Below are 18,083 nucleotides of genomic sequence, written 5' to 3' on the forward strand. Positions count from 1 at the left end.
CTCGCATAAGCACAATCGCAATCTACAATTCAGATAATTCCGTTTCGTTTTTATCTTGTCTTTCAAAATCATAATACATTTAATATTAAAACAAAACAGAAAAATACAAGATGATGTTAAGGAGATAAGAGATGCAAAGGTAACATCATGGCTCAGGCCTACACCTCCGACGGGACTCGAACCCGCAATCCCCGGCTTAGGAGGCCGGTGCCTTATCCATTAGGCCACGGAGGCTCTTGATCAAACAGCATTTGCAATGCACTTACGTCTGTGCGTTACGTCATAGTGGGTAACAGAACTGGTCTTACTCGCATAAGCACAATCGCAACCTACAGTTCAGATAATTCCGTTTTTATCTAGTATTTGAAAATCATAATAGATTTGATAGCAAACCGAAAAAGAAAAACACAAGATGACATTATTTTAATGATATAAGAGATGCAAAGGTAACATCTTGGCTTACACCTCCGACGGGACTCGAACCCGCAATCCCCGGCTTAGGAGGCCGGTGCCTTATCCATTAGGCCACGGAGGCTCTTGATTAAACAGCATTTGCAATGCACTTACGTCTGTGCGTTACGTCATAGTGGGTAACAGAACTGGTCTTACCCATAAGCACAATCACAACCTACAGTTCAGATAAATCCGTTCCGTTTTTATCTAGTATTTCAAAATCATAATAGAAAACAAAATAGAAAAACACAAGATGACATGATCTTAAGGGGACAAGGGATGCAAAACTAATAACATGACTTACACCACCGACGGGACTCGAACCCGCAATCACTGGATTAGGAGGCCGGTGCGTTATCCATTAGGCCACGGAGGCTCTTGATTGAAAAGAATTTGCAATTTACGTACGTCTGTGCATTACATCCTAGTGGGCAACAGTACTAGTCTGCGGGATGCGAGTTTCTTCTCGGTTTCCACTCAAAAGTAGGCCTAACTCGGCAGTCAGCAAAAATGTAGGCCTGTTTAGTTATTACAACTAATTACAATAACATTTAAATAACATACAATACCAAACTTTGCCTGCAGAAATGACAAATTAAAATATCTAAACTATTGATCGAATACTTGTCTTCTGTTATTACTGAAAACAAGGCGAAGATCAAGCATAACAACACACGTAATACATGCTCACTAACATTACAATCACTATCATAATTGGCTATAGGGACCTACATAACATAAGCTTTTATGTCACCATTTCAGAGTAACTTCACATACAAAGCTATCATTGTATTTTCGGTATAGTATGTACGTGGCAAAACTAACCTAGTATTTCGATATAAAAAACAACGGAAATTGTGTTAAATTGTCTCATGTAGGCCTATAATATTGTCGATGGACCTCAAGTTAACGGCCAGCCCACGTAGTCCTGTGAACCGACCTACTTTTCATAATTACGTAATTGTTTGGGTATAGTCTTTCTCAATAAGTTAAGTTGTATTGGTGATTATAGGATCTAGTTGTTAAACCCGATTCCGAGATCAGAAACGACACTACCCGACAACTCGTTCAACTATATGGGGGTTTACCCGACAATCACATACGACACTTTCTTACGTCGAACTTTGTAATAGGCCTAAAGTTGACGCACCTTGTAATAACTGAGCTGTCGGACACTTTGTAATAACTACTGAGCTGTCGCACTTTGTAATAACTCATCTATCGCACTTTGTAATTATAGTCCGTCACACTTTTAATCAATTCGGCTGTTGTAGTTTGTAACACAGCCTTTGTAAATGATTGATTTCATTTAACTCAAAGTCGTAAGCTCTGTCTACACTATCAAACTTAATGTGACAAAAGATGTGATGTGGCCATATATGGACATAATAATGTCATATCACTACCATATTTAAACATATCACTACCATATTTGAGCACATCACACTAGTTTAATAGTGTAGACAGAGCTTTACTGCGTTTTAGCACGAACTCCACCACGGTCTTAGTTTTACAAAATGTGAATAATCGGTTGTTATCAATGACGAAAACCCATTATAAATTAGGAAAATGTATTACAAAGTTCGCCATCTTTACACAGTGCGGCAAGATTACAAAGTACGACCACTGCTACAAACTGCCACGTAATACACGTAAATAAGTAAGGGAAATAAGGGGAATTACCGTACGGCCTGGTTTAGGTGCCACAGTTAAAAAAAAGAGTATCGAGCTAATTAACTAAGGTTTGCTCACATGAACCATCTCTCCTCCTTTCTTGCAAAAATGTTAGGCCTAACTAACTTTATACTAGGTTCTTGTTCTAAAAAATCGCCAATCGAGTGCCAAACAATTTCATAAGAATTTTGGGAAGCTAGGCTTGTTGTTATATTATCACTTTTCTATACTTTAAACAAGGCCATATACATGGCTGCAGTCGCGTGCTCAAATTTGAGTTAGTGTTTACCGACCAACCGACCGACACAGTGAGCTGTAGAGTCGCGTTTGCACGCGACTAAAAATGATATCTTACAAACTGATGAAGAAGTAATATAGTAGTGCTATCAATAACAGAAATGACGAAGCAAGTACGTTTGCACCAGAGCAACAAGTGGACCTACTATCATACTTGAGTATGGCGTGGTCACAACGCTTGAATATGCCCACGCCTAGCACTGTCCTCCATAACTGTTAGATTCAAATCTTCACCTAATTTCGATTACTATTAATTTAACGTAATGTTCTTCTAACCAATTATAGCCTACAATCTATGCACAACCACTTCTTTTCAACACAATATTCAATTTACAGGTTCTAGCTGATTCGTTCTTAATTATAAGAAAATGTTTTTCATACATTAAAAAAAAAAACACTTTGTGACTATTTTTGTCGCATGTGCTTTTTTTGTCATCTCATTTGTTTTCGTCGTTCTACGTTGATCGAATTTTCTCCTTTCTTACCACGTTTTTAGTTATATTTGGTAACAATTTGATTTTATATCTATTTCTGGGAAGCCCTTTTTAATCGTTTGCTTTTGGAGATTTCGCCCTCTTAATTTGCTTACATGTACGGTATAATTTATTGAGAATAAAGGCACGCTAATTTGACTTTGAATAACGTCCATAACTGTTAAAGTTAGTCCAAACGAAAATCATAATTAACCTTATTTTAATTGTTGAGATGTAAAACTTAATTATAAGGATTCACGAGGTACTTCAAAATGGCCTTCCTTGTCAGCCAATTGTAAAGCCTACTTGACCCAAAACAAGTGACGGCGACAAATGGATAGCCGAGTTTATTTAATCCACAGGAAGATATTCTGTTCCGTGAGTTTGTCCATTATACTATAACTACCACAATAAAGTACATTTTTTTAGAATATACGTCTATTTTATGAATGTTTTGACGTCCTTATCTGAGTCTTGTCCATAGACAATAAATAGGGGATACCGAATGACTAATGATATATTATTGTGTTATGATAGCATGTAGAGTTCGTTCCAATGTTTTAATCCTAAAATTTATGTAATTCTAGTAAAATGACTTCATTCAGATTATTCGTTCTTTTTAATAATTACTCTCATCCAGTTAATCCGGATTATTAATGAATTACAAAGTCAACTACCACAAAGACGGATTCGGAAAAGAGATTCAGGAAGCATAATTATTTTGCCAGGGTGTACAAGCAGAACCATGCGAATAATGCATAAAGTAATTAGTACTAAATCATAATCATAATGTCACAGTCAGTCAGCCTACCTTCCCAATGGTCAACATATTATAGTTTCACCCTTCCTGTAACTCATATTTCCAAATACGAAATCCCAATCGCAAATTGAAAGATTTAAAAACAGTCCTGTTCTCTATTTGATTATATTAGTAGTAAATTATTAGAAAATATTAGTAGTAGGCCTAGGCCTAAGTAAATAAATTAAATATTTGTGTATACTGTACCCCTTCAAATGCGGCCTATTTTTTTATTTTGACATTTTACCTTTGATATACATTTTATCTTTGTAAATTGTGATTATATATTTATTGTTTCAATCCATTTTCTAAAGAATCCGAATGTCAATTCATCACTTGTGCTGCCTTTGTATTTTTATATTTTATTGTTGTTTTATTGAATAACAATACCGAGATATTAAACAATGCCATTCCAAGAGTCCAGCAATGACCACATTTTACTATGTCAAAGTCGAGTCCATCAATGCCGACATTAACCAATATTATATAACACCTAAATAAATTCCTGTCATTTAATTGGACGATCGTGGGTCACATAGCGTGCAATAGTACGCACTATTAAACGATCGTTAATAGTACTTTTTTCGTGTACGAAAAAAATAACTTTTGCGTTTGGAAAATATTTTTTTCTATACTATTGCTTTTGAAAATACAACAGCGCCTACCTTTTATTTGATTCAAATGACAGGAATGTATTTAGATGTTATATAAAACAAATGAATGTTTTATATTCGTGTAATGGTACAAATAATGGCATTTGGGGAATGATGAAATGTTATATTTCAACGTGGTTTCGCCTCATTGAAATATAACCTTTCATCATTCACCTCATGCCATTATATGTACCATTACACTCATAAACATTATTTGTATATTATTCCACGCCAAGCCCTGTTTATAAATTAGTACATCATTCTAAACCTTTGCTCGGGTACTCTGATATTTAAAAATCAACTCTTTACATATAATTCTGCTTAGCAACAATGATATGAATTTAAAATGTTATATTTGTAAAATATAATTAGGTTTATATTATACCAACCGCATCCTATTTGTTTGTAGCAAGCCACGCCCTTGACACTCTAATTCTAGGTCCGGGGTATACGGAGCTAGCATTTTGTTAGAGATTTAAAAAGGGTGTCATAATTAAATCTGTTAAAATAACTGTACCATTTAGATTACAAGGTAAGTCTGCTGAAACTAGCCACATGATATCGGTCTACGATTTATTTGCAACCAAAAAAGAAAAAGAAAGCCTATTAAAATGATATATAGCCTACCAGAACAAGAACAATTTTCTCACTCCTGAGGACTCAACAGTTCTTTTCAGAACTATCACGTGGTGTACCGCAAACTTATATCAACAACTAAAAAACTCCTACCAAGGGGACACATTCGTGACCCAACATTCGGTTTTCACTTATGTATGGCCTACCCTTCGTTCATTTTGTTCACTTTGTAGGGTTGATCTCTGAATAGGAAGGTACCCCACTATCATCGTTTTCACTGCAAAAGAAGTGACTTTTTTACCAAACTACGTATACCGTCTGTGCATAGAAACTCACTTAATTAAAACAAGTAGTTTTTCGAGAAGCCGTGAATGAAGTACTTTATTACACAGTTCAAGAAAAGTTGAAAACCATCTTTACATAAAGGTTACTTTTGATGAAGTATTAATTGATACAATACAACGGATCATGCCTATTGTACTCCAGATACTAAAGATGTTTAGTCTATCAAAGCTAACTGAATCAAGTGTGTTTCTTTCAATCGAAAATACTTCGATATATTTATCTTTTTTAAAAAACAAAACTATCTCCGGAAATCCAAGATAGATTTTGGCTCTTCTTATAAACTTTAATTTAATATAATATTTTTAATTATTATTGTTGATTTGTTTTAAATATAGAGTTCTATATTTAAAAAGAAAGGTCCGTCTCCTATACGCTTATGCGAAAAATGTACGGTGCAGTATGTAGGAAGTCTCTATGTCTTCCAACTTTACCATCTGCAATTGTAATTCAATATTCTAGTAGTAAGTATTACAAGAGAAATGGCTCGCGTCAATTGCTCTTTAACAGCCCGTTATGCTTGTTTCCCACTATGACGTAACGCAGCGACGTAAACGCAACGTAATCAATTTAATCAATCACGAGAGATGTATTATCGTGTTGCTTGTGATTTGTCAACTCGCTTGCGTTGCGCTTACGCCTTTTTCCTAGTGGGAACCAGAGCCTATTTTGTAATAGCGATACCAAAATATGTTCCGTTTTATTACCTCCGCCACTGGAGGGTATGATTTCACCCCTGTATGTTTGTGTGTGTGTGTGTGTGTGAGTGTGTGTTTGTGTGTGTGTCTTTGAACAGCCTGGAGGCCACAGTTTTTATCCGATTCTCACCAAATTTGGCAACAATGATCTATGCCCCAAAAGCTCGGACGAGTTCGAATTTGAGGGGAAAAGGTCATAGTTCAAGGTCACAACTAACAAAAAATTATTTTACTGCCTAGAGACCACAGTTTTTATCCGATTCTCACCAAACTTAGCCACAATGATCAATGACACATCATATAATTGTGGTTACATTTTTAAGGGTCAGGGTCAAAGATCAAGGTCCACAAAAAACTAAAAAAAAAGAAATAAAAAAATAATAAAAAAAAAAACCTCAGTGGGACTTGAATCAGCGATCTCAACTGTGAGAGGCTGGATACATAACCATTACACCACACTGTCATCCACAACTTTTTAGTGTGCAGTTAACAATATTTACACTTAGAACTAATAAAAAAAAATGTAAAAAAAAAATATTCAGGGGGCATTTTATGTAGGGAATTTTACAGTAGGCGGAGGTTTGTAGTCTCGGAGTACCCTCTAGTTTGATATACTATTATTGTATTTTAGTATTAGTAGAAAGTATTAGTAACTTGTATAGCTCTCTTATAGTTGAATACAGTTCGCTTCTTTATGAAAATGCCTTAACTATTGGCATGCAAGGAGATATGAGTGGCTCTCAGACTAGATTGAAACAGAAACCGACGGATGATCTAATCAATTATAGGCATGCTCACAAATAAGTGAAAGCAAATTAGAAAAAAAAATAAATACAATTTTATAGAAGAATCACTTTGCTAAGACCTCTATTAGACAGCGATTATACATATTATTATCAGCCCCTGCAGTTTCTTGTCTGTTGACTACAACATTTACCTCTAATGGGTTAGTGTTTGCTAGGCGCGCCAGTTTGCCCATTCCTATTTTGCCGATTTTTTGCTATATCAATATTTTAGTGAAGAAGCAAAGAACGAATTTTAGCTGAGCCAAAAAAAAAAAAAAAACACCATGCGAAAACTGCTAGCTTTACTTGTTCTAAGTTTGATAAAATAATTTATACAGCTTATAAAGCGGTACTAATCATTTATCTATTCACCTACTATATTTAGGCAGCCAAATATATACATGCAATCAATTAACTAAACTAGGACTACATTAAAGTTGATGAAAAAATGCCAGCAATAAAACTAACTTTTTGTATTTTGTTAAGCTTATTTTCCACTAGGCAAATTTGTTCGCGAGAATCAAAAGTGGTCGAGTGCCATGGTTGTAAAAGTGTAAACTCTAAATAAATTATTAGTATTACTTAAGCAATTGTTTACATAATTAACTTACGATTGTACAAAAATGAGTAATATGTTTTTAAAAATATGACAGCTAACATATGAATATGGCTGCTGGATTATATTTACGGATTATGTAAAAAATTACAATACTCGGATTCGTTCGCGTCATCGAATTTCTAACCACATTGCTACGTAAAGAGCATCTTCAAGTGGATTTTTGATCCGCTTTAATCTCATCTCAAAACATATATAAAACAGTAAAGAAACATCTTTGAAATATTCACACTGGGGACTACACTTGAGTCTTGAGATGGCGGATCACGACTCCATAACAAATATTCATCATTTTGAGGAACATATACAATTAAAAGAATATGATGCGTCGCCGCGAAATAGCGCGTTCGTACCACCGCGCCGTGGAAAGTACGGAGGAGAGAACCATGGCACTGCGAATGGGACTAAACAATACAATGAGGAGGATATCAATGAACAACTTGAAGAAATATCTAGGTATGGATCTGGATTTGATAAAAGTAGCATATTTAAACAGCTTTTAAAAACTCACCTTTTCAACAAATATTTTCACCCTCGATAAACCATATTTACTTCAGTTGAGATCCATATATTTTATGGTCTGTCACTCTCATTTTTAATTGCTCATTTTTTTTAAAATTTATTTTGTGGATTATTTTTATTTTGATGTGAAGCGCATATAGGCTTTATGCATTATGCGCTTAAAAGTTCAAATTTATTATTATATTTTCGGTTCGATTGTAAAATTGAAAATGAAATAAAAGGCAGTTTATTTCAATTTAAATTTTTAGAATTCATAATATAGTATTAAATAGTTGTTAATTGTAGCCAATAATTTTTATCTTTCAAAGTGTATTTATATTGCATTATTAAATCCTTCCTTCATCTAACTAATTTAATGACAGTGAATTATAATTTTGAAAGCAATTAAATTATTAACGTATTTATTATTATTAGTTATTTAGTTTTATAATATCGTAACTGCAAAACAGCTGGCAATTTTCAGTAAAATTAGAGATATTGTTTTTTAGATTTTATTGTTTGTTTATATGTATAAACCATACTATTATTATAATTGTATTATAACTTAAAAATAATAATTCAAAAGATTATATGAATTAAATTAATTATAATCGGTAATTCACGATAGACTATTGTTTTAATGTTATACAAATACTATTGTATAATTTGTACCAACATTGTGTTATATAATAATTGTTGGTACGTATAACAAAACTTTGATAATACATTTCCCAGTAAGTCTAAAATTATTCACAGTTTGATAATAATAATATTTGTCATACTTGCGGTACAAATACTACCGTTATTGGTTGTGGTATCTAGGCCTATTTAACGAAAATTAGGTCAATGTTAAGTTGTCCTTTACCAAGAAAAATTAATGACAATTGATTAATTATACAGTATAACACTTTTGGATTATGTCGCCCTTCCACGTCCTGTTTCATTGGTGGGCTTCACTGACCAATCGTAACAAGCTCTCCAATACACGTGTAATCATTCTTAATTAAAGCTCTGTCTACACTATAAAAAAAAGTGTGATGTGCCCAAATATGGTAATGATATGCCCAAATATGGTAGTGATATGACATCATCGTGTCCATATATGGGCACATCATATTTCTTGTCACATAAAGTTTGATAGTGTAGACAAGGCTTAACAGCGATTAATTATTTTGCAAATAGGCTAACGTTTGGCCTAAAAATCGTTGTAATATTCAAACTTATAATTTAAACTTCTTCTATTTTGTATGGAGGACAACATTTCTTCTTTGAATAAGTTATTTAATAAAGGTCTCTGAGAGGTTGAAGCTTCTAAGTACGTACTCCGTTATAAATAATAATTAGAGAAAAAATTGTTTCATCCATAATATATATTTTGAGGTGAATATTTCAAATTTTTATGAAAGTTTATAACTTTTCTTTCTTTCATATAAATAATATGTTAAGCTTAGTTCTAATTGTTTAAGTAAAGTCATAGATAATAAGTTAAGTTTGGTAATATCGCTTGAGACAAACAGCAATAAGAAAATAAAAACACAAATAGCGACAGTATTGTGAAAGTGTCAAGTGTTGATACAATGATCCACATCTAAAAATTCTCTATCATTAAAAACAATAAGCCTAAATTCTTTATAATAGATCATAAACTAATGGCCTTATTACTGCAAATTTCAAGGAAGTGCTGCGGGCGGATATCTGGACATAAACATCCAAAAAAGAAAGTTTGAAATAATGATAATCATAAATCATATTATCTTTAAATTAATATTATTTCTCATATCGTATGTTGTTTGTATTATTCTGTTAATATGTCTACGTCTAGTATACACCGATGGAGTGTATACAATGGTGACCTCTCTGTGTAGTGTTTGTAGTGTAGTGTTTGTAGTGTAAAAGGTTCGATGGGATCTCGAAACAATAGTACTCCATAAGCTATTTATTTGAATGCTTTTGTGATAAAAGAATACCAGTTATTCAGCTAAATCGTTCATAATATTAAAAAATATCAAATCTAATTGAGATTATCTCCTAGGTAACGTGTGGGTTATGTCTCTTGACATATTGTATAATAAACTTTAACCTGTTTAAACAGATCCAACCTTGATATTCACATATCAAAGCGGTTTTATTGTCACAATTAATCAATTAAATCCTAATTATTCTAAAAAATCAAATAAATAATAATAGATTTTAAATAACTATTGTCTCTCGGTTGCAAAAAAATGTATTTAGTTTAGGATGCATTTTAGTGTGATTAAGGTACGTTCCGGCTCAATGAACGCAGTCAAAATTGTATTAATTAACCCGAACTTGTTTTAGTGATTGTTGACACTTGGTACTGTAAGGACTATACATAATTTATACAACTAAACAAAATGGAAATAGTAAATGGAATGTTACGTAAAGGAAGCTACACTCTTTCTTTTAAAAATAGGCAAAGGAAACAAAAGGAAACAGTTCCAGCAACAGAAGTTGAATTTAAACCAATTAATAATGTATTGCATCAAACAGAGCAACTAAGATCATCTTCGCCATCAGCTGAATCAGGCTATGCGGGATACGCAGACTCTGGTATAAGTGTCGCGTAAGTATATTTTCCATTATTACTAGTAAAATATTTATATATTAATCAACGATAAAGTTAAGTACAATATATTACTGGTCAAAGTAATAATAGAGGACAAGTTTTTAACTAATATGAAAGATCATAAGTGTATCTTTTGATAGATGCAAAAATGTGTTCAAAAATATAAGACGAAAGATAAGATCTTAATAATTTAAGTTTTTATTTAAAAAGGTTTTATGTGTGTTTTTGAGAGTTTTTTTTGTTGCATTTTCTACTTTCTATGAAACAATAACTAATGTTCCGATTAAAACGGTCTTCTAAAATGCATACCTAAAATTCATTTAAACAAAAAAATGTCTTTCAGTAAAAATATATACTTTTTCAACGTTAGTTTATTTCTTAATTAAGTCACTATAACAGGTGACAGGACCAAAATGTCTGATTGTGAAATCTTACATAACTACGTTGTTAAATAATAAATAATGTAAGTATGAACTATTATGCCAAACTTTATCCATACAGAAGCGCAAGGAAGAAACTTTATGCCACGCAGAGTTTACAAAGTCTTGCATCAGGTGGAGTAACGGCGTCTGAGTCTGGTTATGACCCTACTTCTGACAAAGGCAGTACAATTGGCAGTATAAGCAACCGGTATAAATATATGTTTGGTGCCAGTACCACTGCCAACGCACTGTGGATCATAACTGGGACACTTATATAATATCACTGCTATACTTGTACCGTTTAAAGACATTTGTGTCTGTCACAACTATAGGGATTTCAGCCCTGGAAAATAACACAATACTACCCTAAAGCTCCCACAAAGAGGACCACATACAACTTTTGTGCTTTTTGTCTACACGTTTAATATTCGGTGTTGGTGTAATATAAACACACTATTTTACTTCGTTTACTTTATAGTTTGTACTACCAAACTGTACGTTGTTTTGTGTTCAATTATTGTGTGCAATATTACTATTTAACAATTAATACGTTTTGCAAATGTACTGTTTGTTCAACTCATGGTGAAGGGCAGATTTTTGTGATGACGTAACAGGGATTATGTCAAAACAGTATAAAACAATAATTGATAAATTTATGTTGTGTTTGTCCAAAAAGTGTTTTGTTTTGTCTTCATTGTATCTTAACAATCAACATATAGTGTAAGCTCACTAGAAGAAAATAACTATAGAGTACAGCCCATAAAAAACAATTGTTATTTATGATGAAAATTATATGACAAACTTTATCTGAAAGTTTAAAAACTTGAAGTAGGTAGAGAGCTAAACTACATACAATTCTTTGTCTGGATGTCAGTCATATGAATAATTTATAGCAAATACTTATTTCTTTCGTTATTTTTACAGAACTGGAGAAACATCATCCACAAAACGTTGGGACAGAGCTCTTTTGCGACCAAAAAGTGGATACGAAGTAAAGAAACACAGTTGCGTCACATCCTGTATATTTGTCACAAAAGTACTCTCCTATATAACTTTATTCACACTTGTTCTCATAGCAGCTGTTAGCAGTAAAATATCTTTTATCATATTAGTCGGAAGTTTCGAAACTGAAAATAGTACGAGTGTAGAAACTGCCGAACATGTTGTCGATGAAGAAGAGACAGATTCCGAAGAAAATTGTGATCGGTTTTCTCGAGAGTACTACACAATCATTGCGTTAGCTGTTCCAGAAATTCTAACATTTATACATAATACAATCAGAGCTATTTTTGGTATTTTAAAAGCACCGAGTCTTTCTCTATTTATAAAGGTTGGTAATAGTTAATAGAGAGCTTTCTTTTCGGGGCAGTAGGCCTGACGTTAAACTATAGTTCCCACAAAATATAAAGACGTATTCGTAAGCTAACAGGAAGTTTGGTTTCCACTTGGACGCAACGTAAGGACGTAACGCAATAACGTTTTTAACAATCACAAGCGATGGATTGTTCAAACTGTCATTGCTCAACTCGCTTGGGATGCGTCTATGTCCTTACGCAGCGTCTAGTGGGAACCAAGTTTAAGAGAGGTGAAAATTGCGTGAACGTCACAGTTAAATTACCGTCTTCTTCATCTACCATTCCAAAACGAAAAGTTATGCTTACGACAGAATAATTCCGTAGAAATCAATGTGGTCTTTAATATCATTTCCAATCTTCGGTATCAAATGTAGATAAATACTTATCATTTATTTATATATATTTATTTTCTATCGTTTCTTTAGGTATGTACCATCGAGACGTTACACTGTATAGGAATTACTCTGTTTGCGTTTAGAGTGCTTCCTTTTACCTCGATCGAGTTGGCCATTGCATTGACTGGTGGAGTTTGTATAATACCCGGTGTAATCAAAACCTTCTTCAGCAGTGATGAAGACTCGACACACCAGAACAACAGGGCTTCCAACATCATTAAACGAATGTTCACATTTTTCGTCACGATCGTTCTACAACTTGGTGCTTTGGTGACGATCCCCTACACACCAGACTACACCGGCAGTAAATGGGAGCTACCATTGGCGATGTTTCTAATATCTCTCAGGTGGTGGGAGACATACGTAACAAGTAACGTACGCTTTTTATGGTGGACACTTCCATTATTGGATTTTAAAAATGAGCTTAGACGCGCAAGATGCAAGACATACATTGGAATCAGTGTGTGGAAGTGCGCATGTATTGTAGGCTTCAGTTTTCTCTTTCTTTCTGTCAACGATAAGTGGACTATATACAGGTGCACGTCAGATATGATGGAAGCTGGTCCACTAGAGCTGAAGCATTGGCTTGCCGTACAAATCTGTGCAGCTTTTCTCTGTTACCAATTCGCAGTTACATCGTGTCAGACGATGATTCAGCGTTTTGGCTTTGCGTTACCGTTGGCACTAGCAACTCCAGTCAGTTTGGCCGTGACGTTGTTGCCGTGTTATCTTAAAGAGGACCACCAAGATGAGTTTCCGTGGATCTGCCCATCAGATGACAGCGAGATCTACTGGCGTTTGGTCCCAATTGCCCTGTGGGTCTCACAGTTATGGATCACAAACAGTGTATGGTTTAACCGAAATAGGTGAGTTATTTTCACATAATGATATTATTACAAAATTAACCACACGTAGTCTTAAATACAACAGTTGAAACTGTGGTATAAACACACATTTAACTTATCATTTTTCTTTATCCAGGAGAATGGAAGCTACCGTTAAACTGTTGGTACAACCATTTTACAGCGCCGGATTAATAGACCAGTCTTTGATGTTGAACAGGCGGCCGGTGATAGAAGAGGAAACGGTTAATAAACCAAACGAACAAATTGACGTTGAACCTGACGTCACTTACGAAGATGATGATGTCAATACGATGATCTACCTCTGTGCAACAATGTGGCACGAAACGAAAAACGAAATGACCCAGATATTGAAGAGTATATGCAGGTGTGTATACATGTTAACGAAATCCATAGTAAGCGTCCATGGCATCTTACATCTGCCATCAACCATGATTATGTTCTTCTTTCTAAAAATACTTAATTGATTATACTGTACCAATCAAACAAACAACTAGTGAACCTGATTTTGTTATATTACTTCAATAGGCTGGACATAGACCAGAGACGACTTCAAGACTACCACGATTTGACTGGTAAAAAGCCAAAAGATTACTACCAATTTGAAGCACATATATTCTTTGACGATGCTTTTACCCTTGACGATGAAGACAATCCAGAGATAAACCAATTTGTCAAGACGTTGTTGGAGTGTGTAGCAACGGCTGCAAGGTAAGACGATTACAGAAATATTAAAACTATTTGTTTAAGTTTGTTGTATTCTATTTCCAATCATGTTGTTGAAATAAACATAATTGTATCAGTTAAGAAGAGGTGATTTCCATAAAATGTCTAAATATTCGGTATTTCTTACAAATTCCAAACCTCAATTTATCTTTCTGCAATTGATTTTTTTGTTAGGAGACGGTATATAAGAACAGACACGTCGAGAAATGTTCAACTTCCTTTTAGAACACATGGTGTACCGCAAACATTATTACTGAATTAACCAACTTCTACTTTCTCATTCCGCAACACCAATGGTTTACGCCAAAGTTACATAACAAACTAACCCTTTCATTGTTATAGATCTGTTCGTAGAAAACAGGAATACATTGAAGTGCGACCACCTTCTATCCTGGACACGCCGTATGGAGGAAGAATGATATGGACGCTACCATGTGGAAACAAACTCATTGTTCATCTAAAGAACAAAGCTAAAATTAGGCACAGAAAACGATGGAGTCAGGTATGTGCCACAATAAATCTCAAAAAGAGAATAAGGCCCATAATACTACCGTAACGAACTTCAGATCAGGAAAAGACACATGAGAAGGACGGGTGGAGGGTGGAGATAGGGCTCTGAGGAAGGAGGGACAGTGGTTGGAATAATTTGTAATAACAGCATAGAAAATGTAGAATAAATATATACATTCTTTAAAATTAATAGGTTGTTTTATTTATGGGGAAGGTGCAGACATCATCTTACGCGATAATTACTCAAATCCTATAACTTTCTAATGATATATAATATAAAATGTTAGTCTATTTAAACAATTCAATTATTTATGCAGGTTATGTACATGTATTATTTGTTGGGATGGATTTTGGTTGGTCAGCAGGAAGACAACGAACAACTAATAGAAGTGAAAACTCACAACTCCTATGTGTTGGCTCTTGATGGCGACATCGATTTCAAACCAGATGCCGTACAGAGACTACTTGATCTGATGAAGAGGAACAGGACAGTGGGAGCAGCATGTGGTAGAATTCATCCAATTGGAACAGGTAAGAACATTATAGATACAAATAGATATATAGAAAGACTTGCAAAGGAACTGAATGCAGAAGACGTCTTCGGAGTTTCTGAGAATAGAATTATTTAGGAAGCCATAATCGCCAACGTAGGAAATGGCAAACGGAAGATGGGCACCATTTAGGAAACTTATCTAAACCTCTTTGTAATCAATGACTCAATGGTTTCGGATTGCTGACAACCTCTTATATGCGCATGCGAGGACTTGCTCCCTCCCCTATTCTTCGATACAGAACCGGTGGAAGATTCTAGGTACAGACAACGACACATCAATGCGAAACAAAATCGAAAGCTCCTTATTAATAAAGACATTAGAAATAATTTAACATGGGGAGACTAAATTTCTTAGCAACATGGCAAATATATTAAGCTCCAAGGTAAATACTGTATTACTACTAATATAATGGTATGCATTTTTGTTCAAATAGGTCCACTGGTTTGGTACCAGAAGTTTGAATATGCTACAGGTCATTGGTTTCAGAAGACAGCTGAGCATGTCCTGGGTTGTGTGCTATGTAGTCCAGGGTGCTTTAGTCTGTTCCGTGCTTCGGCTCTCATGGATGACAATGTAATGAGAAAATATGCAACAAGATCTGAGAAAGCTGAACATTATGTGCAGTATGATCAAGGTATGTAGAACTCACCTTCGGGATCAAATAAAATGTACCCTTAGTAGGTGTGCCCCATGAATACGGGTTCGACATAATAGTGTTAAATTAAAACATATATTATTGGCCCCCTCGTTCTTTTCACGAAAAAGCGTAACTTAGGGGTGTATGTGTCCTAAAGTTCTACTGTATAACATAAAGTTAAGTCACATTAACAAAATTGATGTCTTTCATAGGTGAGGATCGTTGGTTATGTACTCTACTATTGCAACAAGGTTGGAGGGTCGAGTACTGCGCCGCTGCAGATGCTTTGACTTACGCACCAGAAGAATTCGAAGAGTTTTACAATCAACGACGCCGATGGGTTCCCTCCACCATGGCCAATACGATGGACATTCTACTTGACGGAAAGCGAACATCTAAGGTAAACCAAAGCATCTCGATGCCGTTCATCATCTACCAGATTGTCCTCATGGCATCATCCATTATTGGTCCAGCTACTGTAGCTATTTTGATAGCTAAATCCACCGCGTTTGCTTTCAACCTTGAAAGCGAGTATGTGTCTTACGCCATTGCCATCCTACCGCCATTTTTCTACATCATCATCTGTTTCACTTGTAAAACCGCCACTCAACTTTTTGTAGCAAAAATCATGAGCACAATCTACGCATTACAGATGTTGGCAGTGGTGATATCACTCAGTGGAAATGCGTTAGAAGCCGGTTTGTATAGTCCAGAAGTGTTGTGTATGATCGGGTTGATTTCAATCTACTTACTCGCTGCTCTTCTCCATCCACAAGAGATCTGGAACATCTTGTTTGGTGTTCTTCATTTTCTGGCAATTCCATCTGGATATGTTCTTCTGGTGATATACTCTCTAAGCAACTTGAATATCGTTTCTTGGGGAACACGTGAAGTGGCGAAAAAGAAGACCAAGGCAGAGATTGAACAAGAACAAACTGAAGTGATACAGAAGGCTAAGAACGGGATATTTGGAACTGATTTGGAAGTTGGATTTGATGGTTCTTTGACCTGTGGATGTGGATCGTTATTTAAGTTTGGATGCTGTTTGAATCCTTCAGATGATACTCCATATCATTCTCTAGTGGAAGCTCTTAAAGTGACAGTCGACAACAGCAGGACAGAAGATCATACCGTAGAACCGACTACAACTACTGATGGATCAACTCAGACAGACTATATTCCTGAAGAGAAAGCAGAGAAAACACTGATGACCACAGATTTTGAGATTCCAGAACCAGATTATGATGAAGAACTACCCAAATACATGGAAATGGACATACATGATGAAAAGCCTTCTTGGATGAACGCACCTGCTTTGTCATGGGCCAAAATCCGGACTATCGATTCAGAAGAAGTCGAGTTCTGGCAGGAGCTTGTCTCAAAGTACCTTCATCCTATTGAAGAGGACAAACAGATGCAAGAAGCTATAGCCAACAGACTCAAAGAGCTTCGTAACAAAGCATGCTTCGCGTTCTTTATGTTGAATGCTGTTTGGATCATTATAATTTTCTTCTTGGAACTCCAAAGCGAATTGTTTGCTATACCTCTAGGAAATATACAAAGAACGAATGGTGATCCAGCTACTATTGAACCATTCCAGTTTGCGTTCTTCATTCTGTTTTTGATAATTCTCGTTATTCAATTCATTGCCATGATCTCCCATCGGGTTTACACACTACTTCATATTCTGGCAGCCACTGACATAACCAAAAAGGACGAAGAGAAAGATCCAGATTTTGTTGGACCGCCGCAGCTTGAATTGACTCCATCTCTTATCGATATGACTAATCTTGAAACGGGTAGCTTATCTTCGGAAAGAACGGGTCTATACCTTCATGAATTGAATAACTACGAAACAGCATCTGAAATATCGACTCCATTCTCGGAAAACACACTGACGAAACCTAAATCAAAATGGGGTAAAATGAAACGGAGGAACAAACGACCAAAACTGGAAATTATTTCAAGTGGAGGAGAAACACAGGGCGAACAAAGCGGCACAAGTTCATCCCCAACGACAACACGAATTAAGTTGAAGTATCGCCCTTCCATAGTTGACCGAATTGACACACATATACGAAGAAGGAGGAGCACGAAGCCTAAAATGGTACGACCAGAATGCGAAGACGATGAGCGAAATGCATGGCAAGACAGACCCTACTTCTAA

General features: G+C 35.2%; 1 protein-coding gene and 2 non-coding genes across 3 annotated transcripts; 1 reads left to right on the top strand and 2 right to left on the bottom strand.

Annotated features, from left to right (window-relative positions):
* Window positions 1-161: 161 nt before the first annotated feature.
* Trnar-ccu (transfer RNA arginine (anticodon CCU)) lies at window positions 162-234 on the bottom strand. The gene has a single exon. It is a non-coding gene; the product is annotated as a tRNA-Arg (tRNA).
* A 228-nt stretch (window positions 235-462) lies between these two features.
* Window positions 463-535, bottom strand: Trnar-ccu (transfer RNA arginine (anticodon CCU)). The gene has a single exon. It is a non-coding gene; the product is annotated as a tRNA-Arg (tRNA).
* Window positions 536-7,622: 7,087 nt separating this feature from the next.
* On the top strand, window positions 7,623-18,083 carry LOC144845058 (chitin synthase chs-2-like). Its single transcript, XM_078702188.1, has 11 exons — window positions 7,623-7,822; window positions 10,302-10,451; window positions 10,956-11,084; window positions 11,801-12,206; window positions 12,657-13,492; window positions 13,608-13,856; window positions 14,018-14,200; window positions 14,558-14,717; window positions 15,043-15,256; window positions 15,713-15,913; window positions 16,129-18,083. Exons 1-11 carry the CDS (start codon window positions 7,623-7,625, stop codon window positions 18,081-18,083), a joined length of 4,683 nt encoding a protein of 1,560 aa, XP_078558314.1.

The sequence above is a fragment of the Antedon bifida genome, chromosome 6 (assembly GCF_963402885.1).
Source record: "Antedon bifida chromosome 6, ecAntBifi1.1, whole genome shotgun sequence".
Lineage (NCBI taxonomy): Eukaryota > Metazoa > Echinodermata > Crinoidea > Comatulida > Antedonidae > Antedon > Antedon bifida.